Genomic DNA, 22,742 nt, shown 5'->3' with positions numbered 1-22,742 from the left:
GGTGGGAATGAAATGGAATACGGATTAATCTTCGAGAGGTCTGATAGCCTTTCGACATACAAACCAGCTACAGTGGACGTGACATACAACCCGGGAATATGTATTTAGGACAGCACAGAGGTCGTACAAGAAGTTTTTGCCAACAGAAATCTCAACTACAAAACAACAGTGATAGCAATATCTTACTTCATAATTCATAATTCAGAACAATTTTGTGTAATGGCCATGAAAACGACATTGAAACTGGCTACAGTGAACGTGGCATCCAAGCCGCGAATATGCATTTAGGACAGTGCAGAGGTCGTATGTATGATATCCAACCAAAATCTCAACGACAAAACAGCAGAAATAGCAATATCTTACTTCATACATTCATAATTTAGATTAATTTCTGTGTAATAGTCCAGAAAACGACGCTGAAACCAGAAGTATTTGTCCTTTTTGTCTGTTTATCGCAAGAGGTTAGTTGGGTTTACAGAGCCCAGACCTTTTGGGTGCAAGCAACCACTAAATTGCGTCAGTATATAGTACCTTATCTCCTTGAGTAACGTTACACTACTTCTTCAAGTGTAGATTTGCCTTTGATATGACATTGCTTTTTTGTCCAAGTAACGTAAGCGTGAAATGGGGTTTACCAAAACTACATAGCCCTTTAACTCCGAGGGCAGTAAGTTCTCTAGCGAATCACCCGGGACGGCGCCATCTTTATGGTGGGGACATTACCTCATAACTAGCACATTAACCGCCGCTACGTTTTTCTGTGGGAGAAAGAAAACAATTTATTGCATGGTCGCTGAGGTGAGTAAGTACTTTAGACTATCCTCGTCAGCCGCGGGGCACCACCAGGCGGAAATCGTGATCCTTGAAGCTCCGACCGTGGTCGACAGGGTACCTCGGAGACCACACATATGCTGAAATATATCGGTTCGTGTAAGACGGTGTATTCTCGACGTTAAGGCCGGCTGAGCTCAAGGCTTTTATCTGACGACTCAGTTTTTACTACCCTAAAAGATCTCCTGGTAGTTTGTTGAACATTTTGAACTAGCCATTAGTTGCTAAGACCCCCCAAGGGGCGACATCATTCCAATTTTGCTGCTTCATCTGATGATAGATACTCGGAGGAAATGCCTAATCGTACATCTGTCAGATAACTTGCTTATCTTCGATAAAATTTGTCTTGTCAATCAATGGCGTGATATCGCCAGGGGTGACACTAATGTCATTATATGGGTTCATAGGGAGCTATATATAACATTTAGACCAAAGATCGTAGACAATCAGCAATATAACATGACATTTAGATGCATGGTAGTGAGTCCAGATTACAAAGATCGTGCTCTTAAACCAGGGTATATCATATTCATATTTACGGGTTATTACATATTGCAGATACAATATATAACATTGTTGCCTTATTAGTGTATAGCTGCTGACGGAAATATGAAGTCGTTTTACGAGTGCAACTGGAACAACCTGAAAATGACCGTTAGCACAACAGGTACATAAACGTTATCGTAAATTGGTTTGAAAGCATCATTCCGAGACACCCAACTGAATCTAAGACCATAGATTAAAACAATGTTCAGTTTTACTGACTATTTTTTTCACAATGAGGTATGGGAATCAAACTTTGCGACACCAAGTGAATATGGTCAGGAATTTCAAAGATCGATATGGACAATATCTGAAACATGCTGATATTCCGATGAATTTTATCACCGAAGGGCAGAAGGAAAACTCTTGGGACCACTCACAAATCCGTCGTGGACAATTTTTAAAACATCCCTTTCCTGTGGGCTCGAGCTCCTTCGTTTTCAAACCAGCACAGTCTGTTTGAAATACCACACATCAAAGACAATAGACGAGCCAAACTGTTGAGCCAAGAGGTTTAGAAACGACTGCGTGGAGCAACTTAGAAGAAGTTGAGTGTTTGACGTATGGCATGATTTACTTTCAGATCACGCTGCTTCTCCGGAGTGCCCGGGACATCGGAAGAGATCGCTGTCTTGATTGAAAATCTATTCAGATATCCGTCAATCGATGGGCGCAAGAGACTACTCAACGACCGGTAAATTGTGAGTAAGAGGAACGGAAAGCCGGCGTTAGGGCCTTCCTTACCCACTGGCTCTTCGAAATTTGCAATTTTCGGTCCTCTCTTGGATTAGGAGATGCTATCGGCAGCAGGGAAATCTATCGCTTGGGATCTGGAGATCGATTGCCGGTCATAAGCCAGCCATAAATAACTTGCAGATTTGGTGAAGTGTTCCGCCGGCCAAGAAAAACGGCTGTGGCGATGGCTGATAACACCTTCCCGGTCGTAGAGGTCGCTGGGAGAGAAATCGAATTCTACATGTCCTGTGGTGACGGGCGTGTAACTGATCCGAATTATTCAACTATTCTCTTTCTTATTACATCGCGAATAAGATTGATGATTAGTTATCTCTCTCGATGAGCCTGAAAAAGAGAGACGTCTTTGCAAGATGATGTCGTCGCGTTGCCATTAAATCAGTACCTCCGGGGGCAACCGGTGTGTCAATTTGACGGCTAGAAAAAAAGCCTGCAGCGATGAAACTGTCTTCTCACAAGGGAGCTTCAAATTCCCTGCTAATTTATAATGCCTTGTCGAGGCTTCTACTTACCTGCTTCAAGGCAGAAACATATTCGAAACCTCTTGTGTTTTCACGTATGAAATGATCGTTGGCAGAACGCATCTTTCTTGATACAAGTTAGATGGAGCGTTTAGCAATCCCAGTCTAAATAGGTTTCTCTTTTCCAGTTGGATTCAGAGGCTGTACTAAACGCTGTAAGTTTTACGTACTTCTTACTTGCCAATGCAACTGTTGGTATTGATTATGGTTTAAAAACAAAGCGATTATCACGGTGAAGGCAAAAGGTGGTAACCTTCCACAATAGCATATCGGATCGTAAAAGCTGATTGCTAACGCAAGTGTTATCCGTTGGCTAACACACACAAAGGCCGTTCCGTAGTTCAGCACACGGTTGTAAAATTACCTCAACGCTAAACGTCCCTACAGCTATTGAACAACTTGTACCACTAGGAGATTTGTTTTTAAGCATTTAAATGCCTTACAGACTAGTAACCGCCAAGGCGGTTCGATAGTGACCAAGGACATGTGAATTGGACCTTACCAATTTATTACAGGGTAAAACAGGGCGGATTTCAATATACAACCTAGGTGCTGCATATGCATTGACAAATGACGCCGTAATGTTTTCTATGAAGAATGACGCCTATGGTTCTCAGAAGATTGACGAAGCTTTTAGTTCCTTTAAGATAAATGTTCCTGAGGAAGAAAACGAGAAGAAGTTTTCTATTTCTAAAGGCATTACAATAAATCGCACCTACCTGCGAGGAAACTCAATACCGTAGCGGCGGAAAAAGCCGGCATTAGGAACATGATGAAGTAGGTTAAGCGGTGGAGTCCAGTTCTGTGGAAGTGGCTGTAGGCGGTTGTGTCGCTACTCCAGGCCGTAAAGTGGTGACCAGTGGACGTCCGAGAATCGAGCCCCCATAAGCTCACTGACCAGCGGAGCACCACAGAGAACAACCCGCCGGTGGAATTGCCTGGATACGAACTGCTCGTGTGAACGGCACGCCACAATCCTATTAGGATTCCCGTACACCAATAGTCTCTTCAATCATTCCAATTACCCCCAATGTAACGCCTTCAGGGGGAGACGTGCTGGAAGCATAGCGGCGGTCGCTCGCGGTCAGCCCGCTGTGGGATAGCTCTATTACCTCCGCCCTCTGCGTCCGTCGGATGTTCCTACACCGTATCGATCCCTAATCCATGCACTCTATGATAAGCCTCTTTCTGCACAGTCGTACCAAACGCCTGTCTGAAATGTTCTGAGAGAAAGAGGAAAATGATGAAAACGTTTTGCGGGAGTCTAGTCGCTGCCGGAGACTTGTTCGTGACTGGCTTGGCATGACAGAGACACGACTACACAGGGCGCTGAGTCCCCCGGGAGGACAACCACGCCTGCGCGCTCTCTCTCTTTCCCTCTCCGCAAAACCCGAATGGCTCTAAACGTTACAAACAACTTCGAACGTAGTGCCATCATCTAGTGCCACATGATTAATATCGGCAGAGCCGAATAGTATTCCGCCAGAATATTAAAGGATTTCACGGGTAATTTGGCCTCACCGGGAAACTTGTGCACAGAATCCAGTCACATGAGAACCGAAATCGCTAAATTAGTTTCGCATAGAAATGTGTAGCTAACTGAAATATTGGCTTCCTCGACTTGCACATTTGATAGATGAACGCCTGCTTAATGTTGTGAGTAGCTCATTACCATAAACGGTTGGAATACGTTAGAGCATGAGCGTAACGGCCATTAATTTTAAAAATAAAAGCACCATTGAACAAATTAGACCTTGAATATGACTATGAAACTCCGGGACTACTAGATATCCCAGGTATGCGTAGCGTCTACTATCATTTAATGTTGTGAGTGACTCATTACCATAAACGGTTGGAAACCGTTAGATAACGGTCGTAACGGCCTTTAGTTTGAAAATTAAAACACAATTAAACAAATACGGCTTTGAATATGACTCTCAAACTCAGGGACTACCAAATATCCCAGGTATGCGTAGCGTCTACTATTATTTAATTTTGTGAGTGGGGAAACCGTTAGATAACGGTCGTAACGGCCATTAATTTAAAAATTCAAAACACCATTGAACAAATAAGACTTTGAATATGACTCTCAAACTCCGGGACTACCAGATATCCCAGACATACGTAGCGTCTACGATTATTTATGGGCACCTTTAGCTTAAGGTGTGAAAGTGTTTGGTATGGGTAACGAATAGAACGTGCTTAATGACAGGGATCTTTACGGAGTTGTGCCCTTCAATTTATCTCGCTCAGCGATGTGGAAAACCTACCGACTACCGAAGGAGTGGCTGGCATCCTTCTCTGCATACTTCTGTCGTGGCATTTACAATTTAGCACTTGTAGTTGGCTAATGGAATTTTGAACAGATCTTTGCAATGCTCTAAACCTTCAAAACAGCGTGCCATGCCAGTAGAATTATTCAAATTCTGCTGTTAAGAAGGGAAGGTACTACTAGCAAGTTATAAGTTAATGATAACTAATCGGTTTATTCTTTAGCAGACATGAATTTCAAGAAGATGACATATATAGTTAACACTGGCCTTGAGAACTAGTTAGCCTTGTTTATTTGCTAATTCTATTAATATCTCAAGTTTTATAAGGATTCAACAAACGTTTGATTGATAACAAGAGAGATCCTGATATAGATATGATCCAATCTGACGTCTTAATTTCCATCCAGTGTCTTAAATGTGGGCTAATGACGATATCCGTCTGTCTTAGGGATAGCCATCAAGGGACTTGGTGAAGAGAGGCCTGACCATTAGGGAGACCTTCGAATCTGTTCCCCAGCCCTGTTGGGAAAGATAAGAGAATGGCTCTCGCTTTAACAGCCGATATCCAACGATAAAGCCACTGACGGCCGCCCTGTAGATTTTCACATCTAACAGAGTTACCCGCTTATGGTGTAGAGATAGCGAAATCGGAATCTTGGCTTTCAGAAGATTGTTAGGAGATATATAGTTTCATTTTGTTCATGGAGTTGATATGTGTTTCACGCTGCTTTGCCAAGATGGCATTTGTCGTTGTTGTGATTGCCGATATCCAACGATAAAGCCACTGACGGCTGGCCTGTAGATTCTTACATCTAACAAAGTTACCCTCTCATGGTGTAGAGATAGCAAGATCAGAATACAGGCTTCAAGAGATTGCAGGCCGATATATAGTTTCATTTTGTTCATGGAGTTGATATGTGTTTCACGCTGCTTTGCCAAGATGGCATCTGTCGTTGTTGTAAATTGAGACGTATGTGGGAACAAATGACTAGCTCGAGGCCTCTCACTGCGAGCACAACCGGAGTCGTCTCATTCCAAGGGCGCCACAAGGATCTGAAGTGGGATATGAGAGAAATGAAATGATTTCTGACACTCTCCCGGTTGCCGACTAGTGACAGGTGGGAAGTAGAGCTCTTTCCCCCGGGGAGCACACGAGGTAGCTTGCACCCTTTTAGCGTTTGCGTGCTGGCGACGCATTTCCGTAATGCCAGAGAGAGTTGTGCGGCGGCGTGTGACTTTTATGTATCGCCGCGAAGTTGTCACACCCCGAAGTGACAAACGGATTGCTAACACGTCCGCCGTATATAGCCGTAGGTGTCGCACGTAATGTTACAATTACATGGACGCATGAAGATCCCCTATAACGCTGTAATAAAGTTACTGGTACGTAAATTGATTACTACAAATTTTCTCACTGCCATTAGAACAATAAGGGAGAGAAACCACGCAGACACAAGAATAGATTTTTCAATGAAGAATCGCTTAGAAAAACATTTCACAGCAAGGGAAAAATGCTTAGAAATACATCATTTCACAGCAAGAAAAGAAAGTGTTAGGAGAAACACGGCATCTTAACCATAGTAATTTGTACAGAGTATATGGCCAAATCGTAGTTATTTCAGTCGTACATTTATTCAGAGGATATAGTCAAAGACGCTTCAAGTCTTTGTGTGATAACGTTATGACCGGCATTTTTCGCTGGGTTTAATGTATCAACTCCAATTCCATGCAGACACAAGAACAGATTTTTCAATGAAGAATCGCTTAGAAATACAATTCACAGCAAGAAAAATAGATTTAGAAATACATTTCACAGCAAGACAAATAAGTGTTAGGATACACCACATTTTTAAACGTAGTGATCTATACAGATAAATTGTGAGTATATGGCCAAATCGAAGTTATTTCCGTCGTAAATTCATACAGCGAACATAGTCGACGTCAAAGACGCTTCAAGTCTTTGTGTAATACCATTACGACCAGCGTACTTCGCTGGGTAATATATCAATTCTAATTCCAAGCTTGGGGTCTGCCGACCTTAATGCCCTTTGCTCTTAAGTTGCTTGTGTGATGTCTTCACTATCTAGTCCCATTAAAAAATACAAGTACCGGCGCCATCAGTAAAAGGAAAACAGCCGCTTTTGATTCTGTAACGTTTTACCCTATGTATTACTGCTAGAGTAGTTTTTGTTTTATGAAATTTATTAAACTGGTAGCCGATGTTGTCTACAATTAATTGCACTTATAGTGTTGAGGATTAGACCCACATTAAAGTAATAAAGAAGGGTTGATAGCTATTAAATGCTTACAATACGATAAAGTGTATTTCACGACATACACAAAGGTTTATTATCTGCGCAACATAAATCCCTGTCTATGAGGCACAATATATTAATTTCATACCTTTTGTTGATATAATAAAGGCTTCATGTTAACACCCCCTGGGCTAATCGACATCCATGTTACAAAGAGATAATAAAAATGTGCAGTAAGCGCAGAGACAATGCAATAAATGTACTAATCTGATGTATGAAAATCTGATAATATCTCACACATTAGAAACATTAATTATGTTTAACTTAATCATGGCATAGATAAACATATACGTATGATGCACAATGAACAAAAATAAGATACAATGTTAAATGTATCAATCAAATCTATGTAACGCTGATTATATCTAATACATTAGAAGCATTAATTGTGTTTAATTAACGTCTAGATAAACGTAAGATGTACAATAAATACATATATAATGTTAGATCTATCTATCAAATCTATGTTAAGCCGATTTTATCATGCACATTAGAAGCATCAATATGGTGCTTAATATTTATATGAAAGAAATCTGTACAGTATCTGTATCTATATAGCCGGTATAACCGCCATTCGTCGTAACACACCAGCTTCGCAGGCACGCGGCGTGGAGGCAGCTGGTTATATTACACTTAACAGCCTGTTACACCTAGTCTTCAAGCTTTGCATATCTGACTGCAGCCGTTCTTTCAAGCTATTCAGTGAGGATGCTCCTACAGTACTTGATGACAACGAGCTCCATTAACGAGTTCCTACTATAGTTCTCGGAAAATACGATTTTCAGTCAGTAGATACATAGACAATGCTAAATGTGCGTATCCATTTCATAAAGTCACCATTTTATCATATCTAGTATCTATTATATCTTATACATTGAAAGTATCAATGAAGTTTAACAAAGGCAAATTAAGCAATGCGCTTCGAAAGATAGGCAATGGGAATGGCAAGAACATATGGATCGTTTTGTTCGAGCATGGCTGTCTATTTTAGGGTGAAACTAGTGACTGTCAATATATCCGGCGTCCCCGGAGTCATGATAAAATGAGAAGCACGTCTCACACCTTAACGCTAATCCTGAATCGAAAATTTCTAAAGCTCTCGACAAAACGCGGGACACGCATCCTCAGTATTGACTCCTAACGTAAGGCAATGAAGATGCATTAAATCCCTGCTTAACGCTACTCGAATGCTTCTGAATGCACTAGATCCCTATCAACAACATCTGCTCGAGTAGATACACCGGGAGAGAGAAAAACGTACTTAAGAGTCGGTCACATGGATCTTTCGAAGTCCTTGTGCAAGGCACACCATCTGTTAGCCTTGGTAAGGGGGTAATTAATTGGGATATGAGCTACTCTCCAAGCAGAGGTTGGTGGAGTAGATTGTGATCGTCACTGCACAAAATGGCTTCGGATCCTGACGTATCCTGACGTGATCCGGAACCTAAGATCCGGAAGAATCCGAACGGATCCGGGGCCGTATATTTGTCGGCAGGCTAATGGGCATCCAATTGTTGGGACTCAAGGTACCACTTGCATATTTGAGTTGTTAGTACGTACTTACACAAGTTGTGTAGGTGGTACCTTGAGTCCCAATATTTGGATGCCCATAGCCTGCCGAGAAATATACGGCCCCGGATCCGTTCGGATTCTTCCGGATCTTAGGTTCCGGATCACGTCAGGATACTGCATGATACGTCAGGATCCGAAGCCATTTCGTGCAGTGCGTTTTATCATATGCTCCGTTTTCTGTCGGCACTATCCACAAAGATTATGACCACTTTGTGGAGAGTGCCGACAGTAAATGGGGCATATATGATTAAAATGTCACAATCTTCTTTATCAGCCACTGCTTGGAGAGTAATATGAGCAGCAATATAACACATCCATGTCAAGAAATATGATTATCTTATCTGATTTTGTTAAAATTTATTTATTGAGGATCGAACAAAAAGTCAAGTGCTTGTAGTTTGCCCTCTCCTCAAAAACATAAAAACAAATGTAAAATTAAACAATTACATTGAGTTGAACACAATCTTCATAAAGATACCCAAGATGGATATACAATGAACAAATGAATACGACTTTGTGCCAAATCAATAACAAAAATCTACCCGTACAATTAATCAATGAAAGTGCGAACAATACCAAAAATATCACTGTTTTGGGAATAATAGAATGAATTAAATCCCCGTAGTAGAAAGTAGCGTAGTGTACTCGCAATGTATAGTAGCTGTAGATGTACAATGCTGGAAAGAGACGATAACAGTATACAATATATGGTTCCACACACTTGGGTTTTAGCGTAATGGTAGGGGTGGTGATGTAAATGATGGCAGGATAAGACGTTTTTGTCGTCCGGTGAACCACTGAACGTAAGGGTTCCGTTACTAATTGGGTTAATTATGACCTCATGGGTTGGTTATCTGGTTGTTGGAATCCCTTTGAGCCTTGAGGTATTGGTATGGTCTAGTTGCAGGACAAAGTATAATTTTTCCCGAGAGTTATCTTGTTACCTTCGTCAAGCAGGTACTGTTTTCAGGACTTTTTGTGTGTGTGTGTGTGTGCGCGCACGTGTGTGTATGTCTATTTGTCAACTCAATAATTCAAAAATTCCTGGGTGAATTGTATTTATATCTAGTTAGTCAATAGGTCTTGATAAGACCTAAAAATGATCAGATTGTGGACCCCTAGCGGCTTGTCATGGTACTGCAAAGGAATTTCCGGTCTCAATAACTCGTGTTCACGACATTCTGTAGCGATTATTTTTCAGTTGTAGATAGTTCTTGTGACAGAGAGTAAGTGGTGTAGGTCCGATTCCCAATTGGCTTTTTTAACCGCAGGGGCCGATTTTATTGCAAACTTTGGAAGAGAATAAGTGACGAAGAGTTTGACAGATCGTCATCATTTTTGGTATGTAGATAGCTTGTTAATACTTTAATGAATGAAAATAGCTTGTTAAAATATGACCTTCTTGTTATGACGTCTTTGTCATAGTCTAAAGTCTAAGTAATTGGCCTGTCTATCATCTTGTTTGAAAGTTAACTGTCTAAGGAAAATATTCATAATGAAGCACAAGAGAGTATATGTGGGTGTATTGACGGGACTACATGGTGTAATATAACAATTCCTTTGTGTGACATCTCAACGCAATTAAGATGTTAAGTGAACTCTCCTTCACATGTACATATCAGGTAACAAGTTTCATTCATGTACTGTTATGTTATAATTGCCCTTTTTCACTAGGAGGAGAAAACATTTTGTTATTGTATAATGCTCTCACGTATTTACTGTAATGGAATAATCCCTTTGAGTAATACGCTGCAAAATGTTTCATTGGATTAGAATGCTAAATTAGACAGACACTGTACATTGATTGACTGCAAAATATCCCCAGACCGACTCTTCGTTCGCTCTTTCTCATTTAAATGTACACATTTTGTAACTTACGTTACCGTTTGAAGTGAGGCGTTCCTGGCATTAGGATATGCAACATATAAGCTGCCAAACTGTCGTTTTTTTGTGACGACTTAAAACTATTCTGGCTTTTAAAAACGACATTTTGGCACCTTATATGTGGCATATCTTAACGTCAGGAATGTCTTACTTCTAACGGTTATGGAAGTTACAAAATGAGAACGAGCGCGTTATATTTGTCTTTGCATATCACATCCTTATAATTTAAATTCTTTATCTAAGAACTAAAGAGAAGTGATGATACGAACTTCTTTAAGGTTTTGCAACAGTATAAATCTCAAGATGACCTTTTCGACACTACCTTTAGTTCATTTTTAATGGCAAGTCGTATCTTACCCAATCCTACGGTTGTCGTTTGTGTGTGACATTTTTGAAACCTTATTTAAAACACGGCCGTTTCTATCCACTTCTCGCAAAATGCCACCGTAAGAAATCACACAAAACGTGCCATTTTTTGGTGCGTAAATATCTTCAATAGGTACAAAGGGCCACATGCATGGGATCTCTTCTGACTTATGGCATTTACGCTTTTTCTAGGATGAGAATAGCCAGTTTTATCATGGCAGGGACAGGGCTCGTTTTCCCTGGGGAGCTTTCTCCGACCACATGCCTTTCAACAACAGCCAGCCGTCTGTCTGTAACAGTCAGGCACTTGAGTCTAGAGGGATTAAAGGCTTAGAGCCCTAATTACCGAGATAGATCGTACTTTGTAGTCCTTAATATGAAATGAAATATAGCTTCAGACGACGCAAGTTCAGAGTCATGCTAGTTCCAATTACGAGCGATCAAGTTTTCAAAGGTTTTTAAAGCTGGCATGCCCTTTTATGTAGTAGCTACTTTGTGAGAAGAAATTTTAGCCGGTTAACATTATGCTCTTATGAACTGCGTTTTTATATTAATAGCTCGAGTGCCTTGAATGCTTCAAGTCTACAAAGGTTTTTAAAGCTAGCATGCCCTTTTATGTAGTAGCTACTTCTCAAGGAGAAATTTTAGCCGGTTTGTATTATGCTCTTATGAACTGCGTTTTTATATTAATAGCTCGAGTGCCTTGAGGGCCAAGTTGCATCCGCCTTGCGTGCTACCAACAAAAACTGCTCAGCGGGGCGTGTGCCGATGATTGCCCGCGCGCTGCCACCACATGGAGAACGCAACACCGGGGCCACCTGCTTTGGCAAGAGACACGTACTTAGACAATGAAAAATGAGGGTGTTTGCTACGTAATCACGGTGATTTTCAGAGTACTCCCAACGGATGAACCTGCCTGGGACCAACAATAAAATCTTGCATATCAGCTGAGGGCATATTTCTTCTAAATGTAGGAGGGGAAAAAAGGAACGGGTGATTCAGGCACCACGGATCAAAGTCGTTGGCGATCTCTATCACCCTACAGTATCGTAAACTAAAAGTGAATGGCAGCAACGCCCTCGGTATGCTGAGTAGGTCCTCACACAAAAGCGTGCCTGAAATAAAGATGAAAAGCACAGCGGGGTGTCCACTCTCTTCCACCGTTAAGTGGACAACGTACTGCACATTTAATGGCCTTTATTCTACAGAGTACAAAGGAAAAGGCAGAAATGTTTTTGTCAAACTATCGATTAGGGACGCAGACCACGTATTCATTTTTCTTCATCAGACGCAAGCGGAGAAGGTCGTCACCAGTATGACGACAATAACAACCTTTGCTGAATGATTAATGTATTTTTCTGCAGTTCTAGATTACAAAAATAATACCAGAAATACAACTACGGCCAGGCGACACTCAAAGTATGAATTGTGATTGACGCATCACAGCGTGAGATTAAAAGGATGAAAATATGTTTTCTTTCGTAGCGTGTATTTAAGACATATAATTTTTATGACCGTTCAAGTTCTGTGTTCATTATTTATATTTATCAATGTGTTATGCCAGGATGTGCTTGACATAGTTTTTTTCAAGAGTAAATTCAATATTTTGGGTAGAAGTACACATTTTGGATTCTTGTGATTTATGACAACACATTCTTAATCTCAGAAAACAGATGACAGTTCAATTTTAATTTTTGTTACAGGTGTTATCCTTGATATATTTATAAAGTCGAAACAAAATCACAGCCACATGTTCAATATGCATACACTTCTCGATGACTTTCGGCACTTTCTTTCATCTATCGGTTCAGCAGTAAAGTGTGTCGTTGTGCCAAAAATATCCAAGGCCTGTGACAAAATATTGTGTAGATCCGTATCAGTTACCGTGTCCCAAATTGAATGTTTTTATCGTACTATGTGGATTGATGACATAACTTGTTTTACACAATCTCTCGCCGTCATCAGCACTCCTCCCGCGAGCTTGTAGTCATTTACCTCTTACTCGATCCATTCTCTTTCCTGGAGTAACCAATAGGAGCCAAGGATTCTTGATCACTTTAAAAATCAGTCCAATAGGAGCTCAGGATTGTCTGTCACCATGGACACCAGTCATCACAGCCTCCAACACCATGAAAACAGACACCCTGACAATAGTTGGTTCATATTAGCACATGTGTATAAACTAACAGGATTAGGATGTTGACCAATCGTTGACCAATCGTCTAATGGGCCTGACCAATGAAAGGCCTGAGTGAATAATCAGGTTAAATGATGAGGTACTTGCGAAGAGAGTTGGCGCATGATGTAGAACAAGTTCATAGAATGTATTCAGTATGATGGGGCATATAGATAAAGTACGTAGATAGACCCTTGCAGCGGCAAAGCACTCCGCATAACTGAATGGATTAATGACGTCATAGATGGGTGTGTGGCCGCCAGATAGGATAAACAGTCTTAAGGTGGAATTTGGGTGAATCATGCTTGTCTTATCTTACTGTATTATCGCCCCTGTTCCGGTATAGATAACAACTAACTGCACACAACATGTACTCCCAGTCATCCAGTCGCCAAGGGAAGTCCTTATAGGTCGATTCTATGTCCATCTAATGTGCCTGTATTACCAGATAAAATCAAAGACTTGTTGCAAATTGTCCTTAATGGTAGAGTGTCTCATTTGTGGCCGTTTACGAACGTGTACTTAAAGTTACTTACAGTGGTGAGAACACTTTTGAAATCGACTCAACGGCGTTGTTATTTTCGGTGAAATACATTTTGAAGAAAAATCCATAATACTAAATGATGCTATCTCCAGAAGCACTTTATATTTGTACTTATCGTGCTCATCAAATATGATTTAAGGTGCAGTTTCATGAGATGATGTAGGGCTATATCGTAGGTCAAATGACTGAATTGGTTTCTTGTATCATATCGACATGATGACCAATGATAGGCAAGGCGTAATTGGGTAGGATTGGTTCCGTTGTTCTGCAACTGCGCCTCACCGGATGTGACCCAGTAACGCTACGGTTACATTTGCCCCGGTGCCCGTAGGGAGTGCAGCCCCGGCCGGGGCCTAAAGCCACAAGTTTGTCCCGTTGAACTGCTGGATACCGGTGGGTGGGGGTGGTGGTGTCTGTCGGTGCATTCACAGTTTCGTACAGTCTTCGTAAATGCATTTAAAATCGCGTGGTTTTAAGTTCGCGGCAGCGCTATATAGTCACATACTACTAAAGTGTTGGACATAAATGTTCGCGCTAGTTTTAAGTTCGCAGTGAAACGGTCGCCGCGAAAACCGGGAACATAAAACCACCACAAACATTTCTGCATTTACGTTAACCTGGCCATATGTTGAAAATCGTGAATCAGCCCCCCCCCCCCATATAAACTCCAGTGCTCGTATGAGGGCGGAAATTAGGCTAAAATACAGTATTTACACATTCTTTCCTCACACACACTGCTAATCTCTTATCTCGACATATCTCGACTTCTCGGGAGTAAGCATTAATTCTAATCTTTACTGAAACAACAACAACTAGAATTAAATATTTGCGCTACATATACCTGCGTGAGAGCCTGAAATAAAGAAATAATAAATACTTCAGGTTTGCTATGTTAGTTTAGCGATTATGGTGTCTTTTTATAAATATGAATTGGTATTGAATTTTTTATTTATTTGAGTTGAATGTGTGATAGTTATGTGCCGATTTTTTAAAAATAGAGAGAACATTAGCGACTCCAAAAAACACCACTCCCAATGAAATGGTATGGCTATCCTGCGACGTCACAAAATCAAGATGGCGGCCACCACACATGCCAACGGTTTCAACAAAGGTTTTGCTACGCAAACCTGTAACAACAGAGCCGTGCGCGTTGATACTGTACAGTAATAGTGTACTGATATCACACAAACAGATGCCACTTTGATTTATCCCAAACCGAGCTTCTTTCTTGCCTGCTCAATTGAGTGAAATGTGAATCCATTAGACTCTTCCTTCAGGAGCCTAATGGAACGCATTGGGTAAGGACAAAAGTAGTCCATTACTGCCTTTGAAGAACCGAATCGGATTATTTTCTGAGGAAGAGACCCAGAAATAGAGACAAATTCACCGATAATGTCTCTTTAGCAATTCCCTTTCTTGAGGGAATTCGGAAAGGAACAAAGGCGATTTTGCAGGGATAGGATTTTATCTACGTCCCTTTCTTACAAGATTGAATTAGACTTTTTTGAAGCTCATGAACTAAATGTCCAATGTTGGGCTAGGATATAAAATATAAGCCTTTTGGTCTTCTCGATGGACAGTGGGTGTGGGGGGGGTGTGCTTCAACTCATTAGAGGAGGGTTAGGGGACCTAGTGGAGGGGTAAGAGAACTAGAGAAAGAGACAAATGCATGTCCGAGAATGACTCTTCAGCAATTCTCTTTCTTGAGGGAAGTTGAAAAGGAACAAACGCGATTTTGAAGGGATGAGATTTTCTCAGCGTCCCTTTCTTACAAGATTGAATCTTTTATTGAAGCTCGTGCGCTTAATGTCAAATGTTGAGCTAAGATGAAGCGTCTGGGTCTTCCCGACGGACAGTAGGGGGGTTCGGTGTTCATTTTAGGAGGGCTTTAATTCTTTAGAGGAGGGTTAGGGGACCTAGGGAGTGGTAAGAGACCTAGAGAGGGGGACAAATGGTCCGAGAATGCCTCCTTTGTAATCCCCTTTCTTGAGGGAATTTGTAAAGGAACAAATGCGATTTAAAGATATGAAATTTTCTTTTCGCTCCTTTCTTACAAGATTGAATTATACCTTATCGAATCTCATGCACTAAATGACAAATGTTGAGCTAGGATAAGACGTTCGGATCTCCCATATGGACAATAGGGGGTTTAGTGTTCATTTTTTTTTTGCTTTACCATTTTAGAGAAGGGTTAGGGGACCTAGATAGGGGGGCAAATGGTCCGAGAATGCCTCCTTTGTAATCCTCTTTCTTGAGGGAATTTGTAAAGAACCAAACGCGATTTTGAAGATATGAGATTTTCTCTGCGTTCCTTTCTTACAAGATTGAATTATTCTTGATTGAAGCTTATGCACTAAAATGTCAAATGTTAAGCTAGGATAAAGCATTAGGGTCTTCCCGATGGACAGTAGGGGGGTTGGATGTTCATTTATTTGGCTTTAACTCTTTAGGGGATGGGTAGAGAACCTAGGGAAGGGATAAGTGACATAGAGAAAGACACAAATGGTCAGAGAATGCCTCCTTAGTATTCCCCTTTTTTGAGGGAATTTGTAAAGGAGCAAACGTGATTTTGCAGAGATAAGATTTTCTCAGCGTTCCTTTTATACACATTAGATAATTCTTTATTGATGCTCATGCACTAAAATGTCAAATGTTGAGCTAGGATAAAGCATTAGGGTCTTCCCGGTGGACAGTATGGGGGTTTGGTGATCATTTATTTGGCTTTAACTCTTGAGGGGATGGGTGGGGGTTAGTTTATATTCATTTCAAGTAACTTCGGTCCAGGTCGGGAAGATGGAGTAAGTGGATTTGTAACTTAGGATTATCTTCTTTGGGCAATCGCTTCAGGGAGGTTAGAGGAGACACTGCTGTGTATGACAGATAACCTCCAACTTTTCTCCAGTCTACATGGGGTCGTGCGGCGTAACCGCAGGGTGTTCGGCCCAGAACCAAGCGGTCCCGGGTTCAAATCCCCTGACGCCACCCATGTTGTACCCTAGGGAAATGCACTTTATTCTACTATCCTTTAATACTCCACCTTGTTGCGAAAATGGGTCATTTGTTCTCTGTACGTGGCACTATAAGTTATAAAAAATCTTGAAGTCAGGGCCACGTCGTTCTTGTATGTGTACAAGCACAATAAATTAACATAGTATATGACGTAGTGTCTTATTATTATTGACCAGGATATGTCTTGTACATGTAGGTTAAGATATCAATATTGCTGAATTACGGATATGTAATGTGATACACAACATCTGAAAATCTCTACAATATATTTCATAGGGAACTTCAAACAATATCATAAATTCTAAATTCGTAAGTTGCCATACATCGCACCGGTTACAATTGTCGCACAATAAATGTTTCCATGTATGAATCTGTATCTGTATAGCCAGTATCATAAGCGCCTTTCGGCGTAACACACCAACTTCGTAGGGACGCGGCGCAGCGTCATTATAATGTAGAAATTTAACAACAAACCAGCAATGTATAATCAGATCATGAGTATTTTATTCTCTTCAATCTGTATCATATCACAACAAACTCTTCACCATAATAAATAAATGAATGAATAGATAAATAGACAAGCTTCGAAGACATCTACTGAAAACACTTTGCTTTCTTGTACTTTGTGCGACTACAAGATCATACAGAAGCGGCCACTAGAATTGATGATCAGTAAAACTACACGGTTACCAATTACCCTCTGCGCGCCCATATTGCCCTTAACGGTGACATACATCATACCACAAACATAGGCTGATGGTACCGCGCAAAGTGATTTCAATGTGACCTTGCCAAAGACTTCCCCCTCTTGAAAACCCTCACCAAAAACTCACTCTATCCCCTGCTGAGACTTCAATTGCGGGATATCCGGTATAGCAGTACTCCATTTGTTAAGTTCAAGGGAGGTATAACAGGTGCGGTGATTTGATAGCACGGTAAAGAAAAGAGAGTAAAGAAAGACGAAACATCGAAATAACGGAAGGCTTAGTTCTTCGTATGAACTGTCGGTTGGAAAGATCCCCTTGGAAATGTTCGTAACATCTTTTATATCCCGTACATCAATTAGTAGGTGTATCTATATGGATAATCGGTGAATATTCTACCTTCGTACTCTTTAAATTCGCTTCTCGTCCTAAACATAGTGTAAAACAGTCACGCATGAAAGGAGGAGGTGATTTTTGAATACGGAAATTGAATAAAAGAAAAGAGCTTGATCTATATGCAAAGAACATAAGTTATTACGCGCAACGGAACGAAACGGCAAAGCCGAAAATGATCGTATGTATCACGAATGATTTTTTTTGAAAAGGGCACGTTTACCAGTGATCCGTAGACGAAGAATCCTCTATATTACAAAATCCTCCTCCTATTCCAAAGTTATGATCCAGTAAGAACTATTCCCCACTATCCCATTACGTACGACAATACTGGTTATTCGTCTTGTAGCGGTCTTTGGAAAGTGACCGAATGGAAACCGACAATTTAGACCTCGGGGGATTCTGTTACAGTATCTTTATGCCAAAACTGATTCGTCAATCAACTGGGAAAAGAATGGCAAAAGAAACGGACCGTTTATTATTCATTGTAATGTCGACTATGATCATAGCTTGTGGACGAAGAAAGACTCAGCAATGTCCCTATGGATGAGTATTAAACTACAGAATAAGAACAAAGATTATATGGTAACGTTATGGGACTGTAAAAGAGGGGAAAAAGTTTGTGGGGATTTAATTTCGCGGTGGGGAAGGATATGAGCACTGTAAATGCATTTAAGTTCGCGTGGTTTTATTTCGCGGTAGGGAAAAATGGAGTGGTCGCGGTGGTTTGAGGTTCGCGTTTGAAACAATTGCAATAGTAGGGCTGCAGTCAAGTGGGCAAAACGACCGCAAACATCTACAGTATTCGCGGTGGTTTTTAAGTTCTAATGAGTTTTAATGTGTTTGATGATTATCTATTCATTTTACTGTAAACGGGGGAATGTTCGCGATGGTTTTATCTTCGCGATGAAAAGTCCCGAAAAACACGAACAGAAGTCCACCGCAAATATTTCCCAATTTACAGTATTTTTTCCAATTCAAGAAACAAGTAGGATAAAAAGTCAAAATAAAGATATACAGCGTATCGAAACGTCAGTATCCTTAGCAAAAAAAAGGGGAAAAAAATATATCGTTAAGACCGAACGGACAAGCAAGATGATTTAAGGTATGGTATAGAAAAGCGGAACTCTTCCAATAAACAATTACATACCATAGATACCTCACGGGGTAACTTGACGTTGAGACTGATGTTCCAATCTAGTATTGGATATTAAACCATATGTGGCTTCTTACAAAACATTTGTTACCAGAGAAATTGCGTACTGCAATCGTAGTGATTTCAAAAACCAAAGCCCACTTAAGCCCCCCTTCTTACTGGACCCGCGGCACGCTGGCGGCGTCGCTGCGGACGATCGAATTGACAAAGCTCTCTACGAATTTCATCGACAAAAATCGAATCTTTTAAAGCTTTGTGTGTTTTGTTGTCTTCTTGGTCATACGTGTAAGTTTTGAATGATGTTCCCATTATAAAGTCAAGGGTAACACAAATTTAAGACGCAGCGATGCCGCCAGCGTGCCGCGGGTCTAGTAAGAGGGGGGCTTTAGTCTGTAGTCTTAATTCCTTATAGTCTTCCTGGAATTCGTAGGCACCAGGTGTTCAAGTCCAACTTCCCGTAATTGGATGCTACGGGAAGTTTCTGTGATACTGATTGATGAATTAGGGATGTCTTGTATCGAATGATTTATTGCCCAGAACGGGAAATTGAAATATGAAATATTTAAGGTTGTGACCTGAATACAGTGCAGCGTTTTTTGTCAGCATGTGAAAAATGACAATCATTTTTGGCGATCCGAACAATACAGTATCATTTAGAGTTTGTGTCCCATTACAATATATAAATTAATTTTTGAGTGCAGTATTTTCTAATTTCCGTTGCAATTTCCATATACAATACCTTCCCTTTTCGCAACATTTGTTTTGTTTTGATCAAGTATTCCCATGACATCGGTTTTAATACCGTAGACATTACCAAATTATTCTCCTGCAATTTTATATGCAATGAAACCTTGTCATGCACTGGTAGCTTTTCTATGATACCTGGGGAGCCGAAACTCTTTCCCTTAAGCTGGTATCATTGCATGATGTCGCGAGTGATAATCTGTAAGAAAAGTTTACAGATTCAACTATATCTTCTACGGGTATCTTACTTCTTTTACTGGCCATCTTTTCTCTTCTACACTGCGGGAAATTTGATCTTAAATCACACCTTAAAGAATGCTCAAGTGTTTCTCCACTCGTTTGAAAAAAAAAAAACTTTACGCAATATCATGTATGCGGAGAGATCAGATTTTGTGCAGTGCTATTTTGTTTGTTTCTTTGTTATTCTGTTAAAACTTTGTTAGAATTATGAAAGAGTAACCAACAGCATATTATAGATATGGGAAATATAGAGGGCTTATTTGTCACAATATCAAAAGAACAAAGGTAAACTATAAGATTACGATGGGCACACCAACATCGATATTAAAGTATTCACAAAAATTTGTATTTACAATGTTTATAGTGGGAACGTTTTATCAAATCACTTCATGAAGGAATCGATGCTATTCATATATTTTTGTCCGTCAAGGTCTTAAAAACATTTCCGCCAAATCCGACAGCAAAATGATCCGATGTCACCACACGCTTGGAAATGAGGCGGCCGCCATGGCCAGGGATTGTGCTCTGTGCGGTCCCAATTCGTGGCGGTCGCGGTCTCGTTGGACGGGTGGTCGCCTTGGGCAGGCAGCTTAATGCTTGTGCCTATGGGGAAAATTTTCGGGACCGAGAAAAAGCTGTTGCCATGGCCAGGTGGTCGCGTTGAAGAGGTGGTCGCCTAGGCAGGTTTGACTGTATTATGATTGTGTACATCCTTCATTAGAATGCAACACTTTAAGAACATAACTAATTAACTATAATCCAAAGGGAGCTCCACAGCTCTCTCCTCACGAAAACGCCCCCGTTTTGCTCCACCCATCAGAGCCCATAGTGTCCCTTCTCAATAAAGCAGTGTTCATGATTCATAGAATAGGTAGATGAACATTAAAAAAAAGAGACCAAAGACTTTCATTTTCCTGCTTTGTAAACCGTACATTGGCATGTACGTATTATAGGCTAGGACCAATATAGAAATCTTTATTGACACAACAAAAGTACAGCGACTTCCGTAAGGTCTTCTACAACTAAACATGCAAACATATATGACATCGTCCGAGAAACTTGTTGCATGCTTTTAACATAGCATGCTTCTTCTTCGTTTTTACGTGATTAACCTCATTAAGTTCAGGACTCCATGCACGTTACTAAATACGTATAAAGACTTCTTCGATAAGTGCGGTGGGGTTTTTAACGTGCTCGAGGTGTGACTCTCCTCAAACACGGGACCTCCATTTGACGTCCGAACCGAGGGACGTCCCTAACCGGAGCTAGGTACTCATTTACACCTGAGTGAAGTGAGGAAGGTCGTGATAAGTGCCTTTCCCAATGGCACAAGATTGGTGACATGACAGGATTGGAACCCGGGACCACTTGGTTCTGGGCCGAACACTGTCGTGACTACACACGACCCATGATGCTAGCAGAGAAGGAGAAATTATCCATTGCTCTTTCTCTTTGAAATAGAGTCAGCGAATAATACACACGTTTATATATGTGTAATTTTTAGGGGGTAAAGGGCTGTACTTATTATCTTTTGCACGCTCTTATATCATCTGGCACTTAAACATTTACCACTTGCCATTATCGAAGAACGCAACAAGCAAACAGATTTGACAATCTCTTCGCTAGCGTACTTAACCAAGTTAAGGTTTCATCTTTTTTTATCTATGCTAATATAGCCTTGACCTCAGATTTTGTAGATTTCTTGTTTCACTTCTCAAGTTTTATGTACGCCATGTATGAAACACTCCAATTTCATACCCTGCTACCTTTCTGGGACCTTTCTAGAAACTTTGACCCAACTTCTTGTTAGTGTCTCAGGCGTGTCTAGCATTCAAGTGCCATTTGCTGAACTGTGAAAAACACCACTACAAACATACATCACTACTACAAACAAACAAACAAACAAACAAACAAACAAACAAAACAAAAAACCAACACAAAAATCAAACTCTCTCAAACACACACAGAAACACACACACGCACACACACACACACACACACACACACACGCACACACACTCACAGAAACACACACACACACACACGCACAAACAAACACAACCCTACTGACTATAATTACAGTACGTCCGTTGTTACGAAGGTTAAAACAGTTGACAATGGGTTGAAAGCAGTTTATTCGCCTTAACGTGCAAACTCAAGTTTCATACACAGCAATGAATATCTACCAAAAGTAAATTGTCAACGATCGGAAGATGATTGATCAGCCAAGCTGGCCTTTGAATGAATCTTTGAACTTTTGCAGAATCCATCAGCCGCTGGGAGAAAATGCCAGGCTAGTTGCCGCTGTGATGTACGGGCCATACCAAGTGGGAACATGAAATGTTTGAAGAAATGACCCAGTGCGTTTGTAGTTTAGAAGTGTATCCCTGCAGTTCAATTTTATACAACAATCTTTATTGACACAACAAAAGTACAGTGACTCTCGTAAGGTCTACTTAATCTATACATACATACATACATACATGCCAACAAACAAAATTCATACTAATGAGTTTGTTTATATACAATCATATGGAATAGGGCAACATACTGAAATTTATCGTGTCGTATAACGTCCGCTTTGCTCATGATGGCTTTGCTCATTCTGTTTCAAATTTCCGTAAGTCAAGTCAAAGTTTGGAGGTGAGCTACATTTGCTTGAGTTGAACTAAAGTGTCAAACTTTATCAAGTCAAAGTTTATTGCACAACAAGTGTTA

The 22,742-nt window shown here is 40.6% G+C and overlaps 1 protein-coding gene across 2 annotated transcripts in view; it reads right to left on the bottom strand.

Annotated features, from left to right (window-relative positions):
* LOC136443726 (protein amalgam-like) overlaps window positions 1-4,064 on the bottom strand; it is a 44,172-nt gene extending 40,108 nt beyond the window's left edge. The window contains exon 1 of one of the 2 annotated variants that reach the window (XM_066441075.1): window positions 3,368-4,064. In XM_066441075.1, coding sequence (XP_066297172.1) covers window positions 3,368-3,419 — 52 coding nt within the window. In that variant the 5' untranslated portion in view covers window positions 3,420-4,064. The remainder of the gene's footprint in view (window positions 1-3,367) is intronic. The other variant, XM_066441074.1, reaches the window with a different exon arrangement.
* Between the last annotated feature and the right edge of the window lie 18,678 nt (window positions 4,065-22,742).

This window comes from Branchiostoma lanceolatum, chromosome 10, assembly GCF_035083965.1.
Source record: "Branchiostoma lanceolatum isolate klBraLanc5 chromosome 10, klBraLanc5.hap2, whole genome shotgun sequence".
NCBI classification, from domain to species: Eukaryota; Metazoa; Chordata; class Leptocardii; order Amphioxiformes; family Branchiostomatidae; genus Branchiostoma; species Branchiostoma lanceolatum.
Note: the sequence above shows the minus strand (reverse complement) of the source record. Positions and strands in the feature narration are given on the sequence as shown.